This window comes from Lepus europaeus, chromosome 18, assembly GCF_033115175.1.
Source record: "Lepus europaeus isolate LE1 chromosome 18, mLepTim1.pri, whole genome shotgun sequence".
In the NCBI taxonomy this organism is placed as follows: domain Eukaryota; kingdom Metazoa; phylum Chordata; class Mammalia; order Lagomorpha; family Leporidae; genus Lepus; species Lepus europaeus.
Window position 1 is genome coordinate 59,272,789 of NC_084844.1, and position 14,513 is coordinate 59,287,301.

Sequence of the window (14,513 nt, forward strand, 5' to 3'; positions counted from 1 at the left end):
ATAGAAGTATAAAGGGTACTTTTAGTAAGTTTAATTTCTGTTACTATTTTGTTTTAAATTGATCAAAGTTTAATTATTAAAGGATGTTTCCCCTTAGTTTTATATCTACCCATGTATGTATGTATCATAGGGTAATTTGTGTTGTCTAGTTGTTAGTCAAAATCAGTGTTTTTTCCTTGAAGCCTTGGTTCTGTGAGACTACCCCCAGATTAAATGGTTATCTTAGAGAATCAGCAAACAGTGCATTTGTTGTCTCTGGCAGTTAACTGCTGGTGATGGTGACAGGGAGCAGAGCCTAACTCTTCTTTCTTTTCTGGGTCTCTTAGCAACAGCTGGAAGAGGAAGCAGCCAAACCTCCTGAACCTGAGAAGCCTGTGTCTCCTCCTCCAGTGGAGCAGAAACACCGGAGCATCGTCCAGATTATTTATGATGAGAATCGGGTAAGCTTGTGCTGGTGTCTGATTACTACTATTGTTTTTAATGTTCATAAACTTTTGTTGCTAAAGATTGATTTTTTTTCCCTATACACTAAAAAAAGTTGACAGTTGTGCTTTAATATTTCACTTTAGGTTATCTATTATATAAGTATTATTTAATGAGTAGAATTTTATCACCTGAGTCTCCTGTTGTAGGAATATTTTCAAGCGAATTTGGTAGCACCTAATACCAAATATCTATACTGTAGTTTTCACTTTGTAAGGGGGATTTAATTAGGTGACTACTGGTAACATTTTGGTACAAATCGACCATTGGATGTGGACATGGACTTCGTTATCAGATTCAAATTCATAGGTGGGCTATGTTTGACCTGTATTTTTAGAGTTCAGAGTACACTTTTTTTTTTTGGGGGGGGGGGGGACAGGCAGAGTTAGAGACAGAGAGAAAGGTCTTCCTTTTCGATTGGTTCACCCCCAAATGGTCGCTACAGCCGATGCGCTGCACCGCTCCGAAGCCAGGATCCAGGTGCTTCCTCCTGGTCTCCTATGCGGGTGCAGGGCCCAAGCACTTGGGCCATCCTCCACTGCCTTCCCGGGCTACAGCAGAGAGCTGGACTGGAAGAGGAGCAACCGGGACAGAATCCAGCACCCCAAGCGGGACTAGAACCTGGGGTGCCGGCGCCGCAGGCAGAGGGTTAGCCAAGTGAGCCGCGTGCACTGGCCAGTACACTTAACTTTTTAAAGATTTATTAAAACAATTTCTTATTTCATACCCTTAATATAAACGTTCACATATTTAGGAAAACCAGGCCTGAATTCCATGATCACTTTTGTGATGTCACAGATTTTTTTAAGACTAATTATTTGAAAAGCAGAGTGACAGAGATAGGGGGCTTAGAGATCTTCCATCTGCTAATTCACTCTCCAAATGGCCACAACTGCTGGAGCTGTGTTAGGCTGAAGTCATGTGCTAGGAACCCCATCTGGATCTCCCATGTTGGGTGGCAGGGACTCAGGTACCTGAGCTGTCATGTTTCCCAGCTACATTGGCAGGAAGCTGGATTGGAAGCAGGGCTGCCGAGGCTTGATGTGGGATGTGGGCCTCCCAAGTGGTTGCTGACCTGCTGCACCACAGTTGTTTATCACTTAAAATTGGCTTTTTAACTTGGCTCAGGAACTAGCAGTTAAAAGGAAAGTGATTTACCCTCAGTATAAAGAAAATGCTTCAACAAAACTGCTTAACAAAGTAGGCTTTCAGAAGTCCTCAACCCAAAAGTATATGCTTGCTTCCTTCCTTCCTTTCTTGTGTGTGTGTGTTGTTTTTTTTTTTTAAAGATTTATTTATTGGGCCAGTGCCGTGGCTCAACAGGCTAATCCGCTGCCTGCGGTGCCAGTACCCTGGGTTCTAGTCCTGGTCAGGGCGCTGGATTCTGTCCTGGTTGCTCCTCTTCCAGTCCAGCTCTCTGCTGTGGCCCAGGAGTGCAGTGGAGGATGGCCCAAGTGGTTGGGCCCTGTGCCCGCATGGGAGACCAGGAGAAGCACCTGGCTTCTGGCTTTGGATCAGTGCGATGCGCTGGCCGCAGCGGCCATTGAGGTATGAACCAACAGAAAAGGAAGACCTTTCTCTCTGTCTCTCTCTCTCTCTCACTGTCCACTCTGCCTGTCCAAAAAAATTTTTTATTTATTTATTTGAAAGACCTCACTGGGATGTAAGAAATGAAAAATAATGAGCAAGATTTGGTAGAGAATTCCAGTTTGTGTTTAGTTTTTGTATATAGAAAGATGCTTTCATTAATCTAATAAATGTTTCTTGGTGTCCAGTGTCCATTAACATCACTTGAAAACTCCTTTCAGGCCTCTTCTTGCTGTTTTAGCTTTTATGGATTTGGTTTGTGTTGATTCTTTGAAGAAAAGAAATCGAAAATGAATTTTTTTTTTAGTATTAGATTTATTTATTTATTTTTAAGCTTATTTGTAGGTCCAAGTTACAGAGAGAGGTTCTCCGTTCACTGGTTCATTCCTCAAATGACTGTAACAGCTGGGCCTGGGCAAGGCTGGAGCCAAGAGCTTCCCCCTGGTCTCCCACATGGGTGTAGGGGTCCAGTCACTAGGGCCATCATCCACTGCTTTCCCTGGCGCATTGCCAGGGAGCTAGATTGAAATTGAGCAGTTGGGACTTAAACTGGCACCCAAATGGGATTCTGGCACTGCAGATACCTGCTTATCCCACTATACCACAGTGCCAGCCCCTGGACTTACCTTCTTATAGTGAAGTGGAAGTAACTCACAGTAACTGTAGTAGTCATCTTTTATATAGTAAAAAAAAAAAAAAAAAAAAAAAAAAAAAAAATTCTGTTAGTAGTCATGCTGGGCTTGTATTTGCACAGTTCTAGAATCTAAGACCTTCACTGCCTCTTTAGGTCTTTTTGGTGAATGACCTTACTTGTCTTGACTACTGGCATGGATGGATGGAGCAATGACAAAAGAACATCTCCCTCTTATTCCTTGTGTGACAGTAGTCTGTTAGGGTTGGAAGTAAGCAAAGTGTGGCTTAATAGATGGGACCATTATCACATATAAGACATTCTCTCATTTAGGAAGTTAGAATGAGAAAAAAAGCTGTCCCAAAGTGACTGATTTTAACATTGGCTTACTAAGAAAAAAGTTGACTTGGCATCATATTTAAACTTTAGACCAAGTTTGTTTAGTCTCTAAACAGACTGTTCTCCTGAAATATTTTTTTAAAGATTTATTTGAAAGGCGGGGTGGGGGGTGGGGAGGGAGAGGGAGATGGTTTTCCATCCGCTGGTTCACTCCCCAAATGGTCACAACAGCCGGAGCAGCACCAGTCTGGAGCCAGGAGCTTCCTCTGGGTCTTCCACGCAGGTGCAGGAGCCCAAGCACTTGGGTCTTTTTTACTGCTTTCCCAGGCCATAGCAGAACTGGATTGGAAGTGGAGCAGCCATGACTTGAAACAGTGTTCATATGGGATGCCAACACTGCAAGTAGCAGCTTTACCTGCTATGCCACCGTGCTGGATCCTATTATTAATAATTAACAATTCAATTTGCTAGTACCCTGCGCAATTGTGAGTTCCAAAAACATTCACAAATGTTTATACAATATAATAATACACATAAAAAACTTAGTTGTGAGGAGGTTTCAGAAACATCATACTTGTATTTTTTTTTTAAAGATTTATTTATTTATTTGAAAGTCAGTTATACACAAAGAGGAGTGGCATTGAGAGAGAGGTCTTCCATCCGCTGGCTCACTCCCCAGTTGGCTGCAATTGGCCCCACTCACCATACCAGAGCACCAGCCCCATATGTTTTAAAAATATCTATTTATTTGAGAAAGAGCGTTCTCATCCATTGGTTCATTCCCCAAATGACTGCAATGGCCAGGACTCTTTTGAAGCTGGGAGCAAGGAACTCCGTCCAGATCTCCCACATAGGTAGAAGGAACCCAACTGCTTGAGGCATTACCACTGCCTCCCAGCATCCACATTAGCAGGAAGTTGGAGTTGGGACACAGAACTATTGATCAAAACCAGATACTCTAATGTGGGACAGGGGTATCCTAATGGGTGTCGTAACCACAGGACCTAACACTGCCCTCCTTATATTTCTATTGGATGATTTGTAAGAGAATGATTAACAGAAGAAAAATGTCCATAGTAGAGAGGACATTTATTGCCACAATCTCTGGTCTCCTCGGCCAGTGTCCTAGGAATTACCTGTTGCTCTCCCTTTGCCTCTCCATGTATGTTTAGTTAGTCAATGAAGAACTTTAGGTCCTGCTTTCTGAATACTGGTCTGGTCAGTTTTCTCTCCTCCTCATTTGCCATTTAGTTTAGTTCGAGCCTTCATCTCTCAGTTACTGAATCTTTCTTCCAGCTCCTTTTCTTTCTTACTCATCCTTCATGTTTGTGTCCCATTGCATAATTCTCCAATTAAAACCTTGGATGATTTCCACCTTTCTACAGAATAGCCCCAACTTTTTATTGGTGCTTGCAAGCCTATTTTTCTGGGCTTTGCCCATACTCCTTTCTTAGTGATAGCTTACCACAACAGACTGAGAGTGTTCACTTGAAGCTGCAGGCACCTTGACCCCATGGTGTTTCCCATACCTGCAGGTGGTCAGTGTTTTGTCTTTCCTGTTTGTCCAAAACACTCAAACTTCAAGACCCAGGTCAAATGCCATTCTCTCTCTGAAGCCTTATACTTCTATGTGGCAAGGGTTATCTTCTCCTTGTCTTAGTGTCTAGCAAATGCCTGGCACATTCAGTATTCTCAACACGTGTTTGAAGAAACAATTACTTCTATTTGTATACTTAGAATAAAATATATAACATGGAAATAAAACAGTGTTAAGTTAAAACTGTTGATAGTTTTTATTCTTTTCAAGGAAGATTTCTGTTGGATAGCACTTTCAAAATTGACATGTTAAAATATATGTAATTGAACATTTATTTACTACTAAGTTCTTATAAACTAGCTGTTTGCTTTGTTATTCAGCTATTACTATGATAGGAAAGAAACTCATTGTAAGTTTTTCTTTAAAGAAGCCAGTTTGGTTTACCATGCAAAAGACTAGCCACTTTATGTTATTTATTCTTACTAAACTTCACTAAAGAAGATATCAGTTAAAGTATGTAACATGTTTCCAATAAAGAATGGTGACTTCCTCTCTTCAGATTGCCAGGATCTGTTTGCTTTTAGGAATTCCTTAGGTATTGCTTTCAGTACACGTGTTCACCTTATAACAGAAGAATTTTTGGCAATAAGAATGAGTTTAGGCCGGCGCCGTGGCTCAATAGGCTAATCCTCCGTCTTGCGGCGCCGGCACACCGGGTTCTAGTCCCCGTCAGGGCGCCGGATTCTGTCCCAGCTGCCCTTCTTCCAGGCCAGCTCTCTGCTGTGGCCTGGGAGTGCAGTGGAGGATGGCCCAAGTGCTTGGGCCCTGCACCCCGTTGGAGACCAGGATAAGAACCTGGCTCCTGCCTTCAGATCAGCGCGGTGCGCCAGCCGCAGCGGCCATTGGAGGGTGAACCAACGGCAAAAGGAAGACCTTTCTCTCTCTCTCTCTCTCTCACTGTCCACTCTGCCTGTCAAAAAAAAAAAAAAATGAGTTTAGCTGTAGATCAATCTTAGATAAATATTGTTAAATAGGTCGTGATTTGCACTTATGTAATCTGATTTTTAATTTCCACAATACAATGTCTTTATCTCTAGAAAAAAGCAGAAGAAGCTCATAAAATTTTTGAAGGTCTTGGCCCAAAAGTTGAACTGGTAAGTAAGAAGTTTCTCTTTTTCTTTCCAGCAATTTTTCTTTCCTTTTTTTTGTAATAGCTCTTCTTGGGAAAAATGGAATATAACCCAGTTATTTTGAGATGAGAGAAGTGTAGCTGGACAAGACGTTTATGATCAGGTTTAAAATCACGGTTAATGAACTTGGTTATGTTGCAGAAGCATTATCCTGAGCATGTTTTTGTCTGAACAGCCATTTAATCACTCCAGGTAGAAGGGAAAAAAAATCAAGAACAGAACTAGCCCCTCAGATCATACTGTAGAGTAGTGACATTGCCTACTCTTCCTTTCTCTTTGAAATTAAAAATCTAAGACTAGTTGTATTTAGCATGTCATATAATGAATTTGTAAACTTTCCTCAAGAAGTGATATTATCAGGGGTTGAGATCAACAGAATTATTTAGGGTTCCCAAAAGTCTGGAGGTTTGGTAACAGTATGTTATTATGTAGACCCATTAGTACTTTACCTAGGCATACTTTAAAATATTGTTTTTTATCACTTCATAGACATAGGTACATTTTATACATATATATTTGATTTCTTTTGTAGCCACTCTATAACCAGCCATCAGATACCAAGGTGTACCATGAGAACATCAAGACGTAAGTATTTCTCATTTTTGCAGTTAAAGACTTACATTTTATAAAGAGATCATTTTTATGTTATCTGCTGACATTACTTAAAATAGTATAGGTATGTTTTAGATTTGTGTAATTTGCTGTCATTTTACTATATGTTATCTTCCTCTGGCTTCTTGGGGGTTGGGGTGACAGCTTTGAGTTTCCGAGGCCAAAAAATAAAATAAATTATTGCATAAAACTAGCTGGTTTTATAATCTGCTAGTAAAAAAAAAAAGGTGGATACTTAACATTGAAATGGCTTACCTTGAGGCTTGAATTTTTTGCCTCCTGTTTTGTCTTTTTTTCAGTGGAGTACCTGCAAGGCGCATGATGAAGTAAGATAATGAAGCTTTTTCATTTAAGACTAGTGATGACACCGTCCCCCACCAAGCCACATCTGCCATTGCAAAGTAGAAGTGCCACGGATCATTTTATCATTATTCAAAATCCTATTCTAGGGAAATCCCTTCCATGACTCTTGCTAATGACGGTATTTGTAGACCCTTCTGCCATTTAAATGTCCTGGTGCCTTGGAAGCGCTCAGTCACCTCACGTGGGTGAGGAGGCTGCTCCAGAATGTAGTTTGCTTACTAGCCTTGCTCATCCGAGTACCAGGCCTTTATGGATGCAGATTTTGGAATAAGAAAATAAGTGAAAAGAAAACCTAATTTCTCGATCTGATTGAAGGAAGAGAGGAAGCTAGATAGGTATCTTTTTTTTTTTTTTTTAATTATCATAGTTAAGAAAAATTTTAGGTGAATTATTCTTAGTTTGTTACAAAAATGTGATATTTCTACTTTATATGTTTTATTAAGTATAACCAGGACATTATAATTATTTTACTGGTATAGTTACTAATGAGCACATTGCTGTTTATATATCTATTTTTTTTCTTTTAAAAATTTCTAATTGAGTGTGTGCAATAGTTAACTACTTTGCAGAACTGGTGGCAAATATAGTTTGCATGGTAGTATGCATGAAAATAATTGAAGTTTGAATAATTTTGACTTTTGTTAAGTGGTTCCTAATGGAAGTCATATACTTATGCATTTTTCTGTGAGAAGCTGCTATGGTATTGAAAACCCTTAGAAGCAGGCGAGGCAAAACTCATGTAAAGCATATTTTGTTTTGGAACTGTTTAGCTGTTTTAACATTTTTAAAAAGAAGAGTAGTAGATAAAATCTAGTTGGCTACTTTTAATGACTCTTTTTCCCCACAAAGCTTCAGTTATGTGTGTATTCTGTCTTTTTTTCTCCTGATATACATTAGAGAGCATCTGTGTCTTTGATTTATTTACATTGCCTGTTTAATGCTCATCACATTTTCCTGAGATGGGTTGTTGACTAGATGACTTCATTTAAATTCTTAGCAAACATTTAAAATTGTACTTCCTGATTGTTGTTTGCCTTTGAGTAGTGCATACTCACAATTAGAGCCAACTGAACATCTGGTAACACCCCCACTGTACGTTACCTCTGCGATGTTTACTCAGCAGCACGCACCTGTGTGAAATGTGGAGTAGCTGTTCTCTTATCATGATCATTTGCTTTGTATGAAATAGCAAATGTGCCATTTAATAATTTTTTTCATCTTTTGGCTACTTTTTATATAGCCAGCTCCTGATTGTCCATGCTTATTTGAGTGGAGCCAGTGTCACTGTTAGTCTCGAGTGGCAGATAATCCAAAAACTTTACTTCTACTTGCCTTGACTTTGTATTTATATTTGAATAATCAGCTTGAAATCCTTTCTGGAAGTAGGTGGGGTATAAATACTTATGTTTGAACCTGCATGTCATTGTTTTTGAAGATCACAATGCTTCACATTTAAAAAGTGAAACTGTCATGTTAAGATACATGAGAAACCTTCCTGTCTTGTCACATTGCCATCCATTACTTAGCATGGGTTGTGTTGTTTCTGTAACTGAAGTCAATCTTCTGTTTAGTGCAGAAGTCACTTCACTAAATGTGTTCATGTGCCTTCTCCTCAGAGAGGGGAGCACCTTACCTGAAGAGGGGGGTAACTGTAAAAGCTCCTTTTTTTCTTCTCACCTCCCGTTCACCAGGAGTATTCAAAGGTACTGGTATCATCAGAGTTCTTAAGAAGAATCAGTAACTGTATAATTATAATTTTGAAATAAGATGCCCCATAATGTGACATATTGAAAATTATTCTTATAAAGTCTTGCTATAGAGTGGGAGGAATTTCAGTCTTTTCTAAACATTGCAAAAATTACAAAGTTTTATTTTGCAGGGTGAAAAAATTAGGATTAACTTTGATCACATCATAAAGTCTTAAGTGCTCTTTGCCTATTTTACAGTGTGTCTGGAAAAATAAATACACCATTAAATTGTGCTTTTTCTTAATGTCATGCAACCATATTTTTCTCTTCTAGAAACCAGGTGATGAGGAAAAAACTCATTTTATTTTTTAAAAGAAGAAATCATGCAAGAAAACAAAGGGTGAGGTCCTATCCTTGTTAACTGAAATTTGTACAGCTTTCACATTCATACTCATTTAGGCATTCACTTTCCCATTATTAGAGGAAATAGTTCTTAATTTTATTTAAAAATAAATGCTGATCTAGACACTAACAGTACATGTGACAAATATTAATATAATTCTAGTAACATTTTGATATTATAGATCACATTTAGTATCATTATCAAATTAATTTCACTAGTCATCTACGTATAATATTTTCATCTAACCAAATAAAGAAAAATGGTGAGTAGTTATAAAAATATTAAGGATAAGCAGGATGTTCTACATTTACTCTCTTAAGCCTCAAACAAATGTGGGTAAGTTATAGTTATGCTGAGTACACATTACTGTTATTTTCTTACTTGAAACTGTGTCAGCTAGGTTTCAGGTTTCAAAATTCAAACAGTTCTCATATTCAATTATGATTTGCTGTTTCAAAGTTTGTGATTATAATTTTTCTGAAAACCGAGTTATAGAAAATGTTAATATTTTTATTTTCATGTTATTCTAATTTTACAGATAAAATGTTGATACATTCAAATTCAAATATTTAATAAATGAATGGTGCTTTTTAAATCTACATTGAAAATGAACTTTGTGCCTTATGCAGAGAGTTTAATGAGCTGTAAAACTCGGGAGGCAATGATGTGTTTTCATGTAAAGCGGATGTTCTGGTCTGCCAGTCTTTAAGCTTTCAGATACCGTCTTAAATTGCTGGTCTTGATTTTTTTTTTTTTTTGCCAAGAATGTGCAAATTAAGTAAGAAATTAACTCAGGTTTTTTTCTGCATAACAATTTTGTGATAATAGCTAAGTTAGCTCTTCGTTGATCAAATACAGGAGCAAAAACTTTTTCACACTTCAGAGTGTAATTGTAAAATTTGTGTGTTCACTGATTTGCTGAATAAATATTTATTGACTGTGTTCTCCATCACATATATTATTCTACACAGGTGAGCAAGATTGTCATATGGTTTCAGCCCTTAGGGAGCAGAGAGGTCAGCAGGCACTGCGATATTGTGATCATCTTGCAGCTACAGACATACAGATGACTGTGACGGGGAAACCTTGTTGCAGATATGAATCAGAAAGGGAAGTTGTACAGAAAACCATACGTTGTATAGACTTGTTCTAGCAGAGGGGCTAGCATAAGGAAAAGTGGAGAAAGTGTGGCCGATTCAGAGGTGGCTGAGCTGAGACTTAGTTGGGAGTGAGGTAAGATACGGGAAGGTGGCCTGAGTTGTGACTGCTTTGGGAGTGACCTAGGGGATTTTCGATCAGATCCTGAGGACACCTTACCAATTTTTAAACTGAGACGGTTCAGGTTTGTGTTTTTAAGACTTTGGCTGCAGCGTTAAGAGAATGCGTGGAATACATTTTGGAGACTATTATTTTAATCAGGTCAAGGGATGATTTACTCTAGATTAGGGAGGTAGGAGTAGAAGTAAAGAAGATGAAGGTGAAGGATGCCAAAGAGACGTGGGAGTTGAGCAGGATGACCAGGAAGTGGTGGTGTGGTATGGTGTGCTGCAGGGTGTGAAGCAGATAACACCCCTTTCTTTCTCCAGTGCCACTGTGCTGAGACGACCAATGCTAGTGTTTGAGTTCTTGTGCCCTTCTCTGTGTTCATGTGTGTCAGATACATTCACAGTTCAATGTTCATGAAGGAGAGTTCTTCTGTCTTCTCTGTTTAAGAAAATGAAGTCATAAAACATTTATCGGAAAGCATTAATACATACTTCACTGGGTTTCTTTTATCATAAAGTATATGTACCTTTTCCACACTGTCAAAAATGTCTGTTACATAGCATTTGTTTATGATTACAAAAATCTGCAAGCAACAGAATTTCCAATAATAGAGGGACAGTTAAAATGTGCACGTTTGCTCTGACAGATTGGAAGAATAACAAGAAGATGTTAATGTGATTGCCTTTGGGTGATTGGTTAGATTGTGAACTGCTTACATGTTTCTAATTTTTTTTTTTTTAACAACAAAGACATGGTTATCAGGAAAATAAAAGCTGGTCAGTGGCTAGTAGTTGTTTAATTAGTTGATAATTTGTGTAGTCTTAATGTTAACTAAAAAATCCAGCCAAAATATGTTTTATATGCTAATTTCAGATAGGAATCAGAGTTCCCTTTCTTTCTCCTCTTTTAGATCAAAGACATTTTCTTTCACAATAGAGCCATAGGCCACATGCACTTCTGACTTAACCTTAAGAGGTAGCATATATTTTACGGTATTAGGTTTGTCAGAATCAGTTTCATTTAATTATTATTAATTTGCAACGGGTATTTAATAGGAACAAAAAATCTGCCAACGTTATGATCAGCTCATGGAGGCGTGGGAGAAAAAAGTGGACAGAATAGAAAATAATCCTCGGAGGAAAGCTAAAGAAAGCAAAACAAGAGAGTACTATGAAAAGCAATTTCCAGAAATTCGAAAACAAAGAGAACAGCAAGAAAGATTTCAACGGTAAGTAGTTTGATGTTTAATGGCTGTGATATTTTTCTTCAAATCACATTTCTGTTCTTTCACAATATTTATAGTTTCCTGAGTCTGATCATTAAGAAACTTTGTAAAGGGGTAGATGTTGTGGCATAGTGGGTTAAGCCACGACCTGTGATGCCAGCATATCATGTGTGCCAGTTTTTGTCCAGGCTGCTTCACCTCTTCTCTTTTTTTTTTTTTTTTTTAAGATTTTATTTGTTTACTTGAAAGTCAGAGTTACAGAGAGGCACAGGCAGAGAGCGAGAGAGAGATCTTCCATCTGCTAGTTCACTCCCCAAATGACCACAGTTGCCAGAGATGGGCTGATCCAAAGCCAGGAGCCAGGAGCCAGGAGCTTCTTCTGGGTCCCCCACATGAGTACAGGGGCTGAAGCGCTTGGGCTGTCTTCCACTGCTTTCCTAGGACATAGCAGAGAGCTGGATCGGAAAAGGAGCAGCTGGGACGTGAACTGGCACCCATATATGATGCCAGCGCTGCAGGTGGAGCCTTTAACCTGCTATACCACAGTGCTGGCCTCAAATAAATAAATCTTTATTTTATTTATTTTTTTTTTTTATTTTTTGACAGGCAAAGTGGACAGTGAGAGAGAGAGACAGAGAGAAAGGTCTTCCTTTTGCCGTTGGCTCACCCTCCAATGGCTGCCGCGGCTGGCGCGCTGCAGCCGGCGCACTGCGCTGATCCGATGGAAGGAGCCAGGTTCTTATCCTGGCTCCCATGGAGTGCAGGGCCCAAGGACTTGGGCCATCCTCCACTGCACTCCCGGGCCACAGCAGAGAGCTGGCCTGGAAGGGGGGCAACCGGGACAGAATCCGGCACCCCGACCGGGACTAGAACCCCGTGTGCTGGCGCTGCAAGGCGGAGGATTAGCCTATTGAGCCGCGGCGCCGGCCAAATAAATAAATCTTTAAAAAAATAAATAAATAAAATATTATAAATAATTTTTATGTTGAATGTAAAATTTTATTACCAACCATTAATAATATATCTTAATGAACTTAATATTAATTGTTATATTAATCATATTGTTGAATCTAAATATGTTTATTTTTCAAAATATGTGTATATTTTGAAATTGTTCAGTTCCTAAAAATATCAATTTTATTGGTAATGGAAGTTAGTAATCACAGACTTGAATATCCCATAGTCCTCCATTTTCAGCTTAACTAAGCAGCATTAAATTAACCACTAATTAAGCAACTTTAGTTTTGATAGAATAGTTTCTGATTTGTTTTGACTTTAGGACAGCAGGTACTTTGTGAAGCTTTTAAAAGCTTTCGTTTTTTTCACTGCCTCATTTAAGAGTCATATAATCTCCTTTGCCCACAATTAAGTTTTTGTGAGGGATATTGTCTATGTTTTTTCTTCCCTTTTTAAAATGTTTGACCTACTTTCTAGTTTGTTATCTTGTTTGCTAGAAGGCAGAAAAAAGATAACTGTTTGAGATTGAAATTGCATCATTCACTTTTTTTTGTAGAAGTTCCTCATAACTAGTTTTCTTTTAATTTATTTTCAGTACAGACTCATACACATACATACAACACACAAACACACACACACACACATACACAAAGCCATGAGTAGTTCTACCATTTGAATCTTAGACAAGTAATCTTTAGGTCAGTTTTACATTTAAATTCTTATTAATTTAATAGGTGACTCAAGCTTGTTACTTAGAAGTAGTTACTCAGTAGTATGGTGGTATCTTCTCTGACTTTTCAAATGTTTAAAAAGGCCCATTCAGGACTATAATTTAATTCAGTTGTGTTCTTTATGAAAGGCTTTTTAAATGTCTTTTTACTTTCTTCCTCATATTCAGAGTTGGGCAAAGGGGAGCTGGTCTTTCAGCCACCATTGCTAGGAGTGAGCATGAGATTTCTGAAATTATTGATGGTCTCTCTGAACAGGAGGTAAGAAAATTAATTGATTTAATTCAAGTTGATGATTAATTATTAAAGCATTTTAGTGCCACAGTCCAGGATCTAAAGGTTTATTTGTATGTAGATGAAGGAACTTGAGGAACTTGGAGTTTGGACTGTTTCAAAGATACAAGCCAACCATTCATTAAAGGGCTTTAGCCAAGGCATTCACATGATCATATTGGTATTTGGGATCAGGGAAAGCTGGAGAGAGATGAATAATCTGTTATGATAAAATGAAAAATCCGAGCCAGGCCAATAGTGATGGGGGGTGGACTGATAACAGAGAGTAATTGAAGGTGGAATGGACAGAGCAAGGTAGATGGGTTGGATATTTATGGTGAGAAAAAAGAGAGATGGAAAGGGACCCCTGATTTCCAGTTTGGGGACTGAGCTGGTGGTTCCATTTCCTGAAGTACTGAAGGAACATATGTTTCTCAGATGGCAATGTATTGTCCATAGGGTGCTCGTTTGCCTTGGGGCAGAATTGAGCCAGAGAGACTGGATATCATAGCTGTGTGCAGGTAAACAGATCCCAGTGAAAGGAGAAGGTATTGAATGAGCATATAGGCATTAGAACTGAATACAAGGGGTGGGCATTGTGGCAGAGTGCGTAAAGCCTCTGCCGCCGGCATCCCATGTATGCGCCCGTTTGTGTCCTGGCTGCTCCACTTCCAATTCAGCTCTCTGCTAATGGTGTGGGAAAGCAGTAGAATGTGGCCCAAGTGTTTGGGCCCCTGCACCCACATGGGAGACTGAGAAGAAGCTCCTGGCTTTGAATCAGCCCAGCTCCAGCATTGTGGCCACTGGGGAGTGAACCAGCAGATGGAGACTTTTGTCTATAACTCTACATCTTAAGTAAATAAATAAATCTTTAAAAAAACTGAATGCAAAAGATATTTTGCACCAAAGTAAGCTCATGCTTTTAATCCCATTTTCTGCCAAACTTTTTAAAGTACCCTTTGATATATTGTCTGAGTCCAACAGCAATGTTTCTACCCTCACTCAATTTTCTAAAACAGAATTAGTCAACGTCAGATTACTCTTCACTTCACATTTATGTCTGTTATGTGTTTTTTTTTTCCTTCTTTCATTAGTTATGATTGACTTGAATGTTACCTTCATGAATGTGATTATTTGGCCTTTGTGGCCATCTTGGAATTTTCAGTACCTCATATTTAGCAGCATATTAATAAAAAAATGTAGAATAAGAATGAATTTTAATCACTAATAT

At 38.7% G+C, this 14,513-nt stretch overlaps 1 protein-coding gene across 3 annotated transcripts in view; it reads left to right on the plus strand.

The window, feature by feature from the left end:
• NCOR1 (nuclear receptor corepressor 1) overlaps positions 1-14,513 on the plus strand; it is a 177,885-nt gene that overhangs the window by 61,363 nt on the left and 102,009 nt on the right. For 2 of the 3 annotated variants that reach the window (XM_062216450.1, XM_062216451.1), the window contains exons 6-11: positions 327-440; positions 5,675-5,731; positions 6,300-6,352; positions 8,764-8,830; positions 11,155-11,327; positions 13,180-13,270. In XM_062216450.1, the coding sequence (XP_062072434.1) occupies positions 327-440; positions 5,675-5,731; positions 6,300-6,352; positions 8,764-8,830; positions 11,155-11,327; positions 13,180-13,270 (555 nt within the window). Of the gene's footprint in view, positions 1-326; positions 441-5,674; positions 5,732-6,299; positions 6,353-6,678; positions 6,706-8,763; positions 8,831-11,154; positions 11,328-13,179; positions 13,271-14,513 lie in introns of all 3 variants that reach the window. The other variant, XM_062216449.1, reaches the window with a different exon arrangement.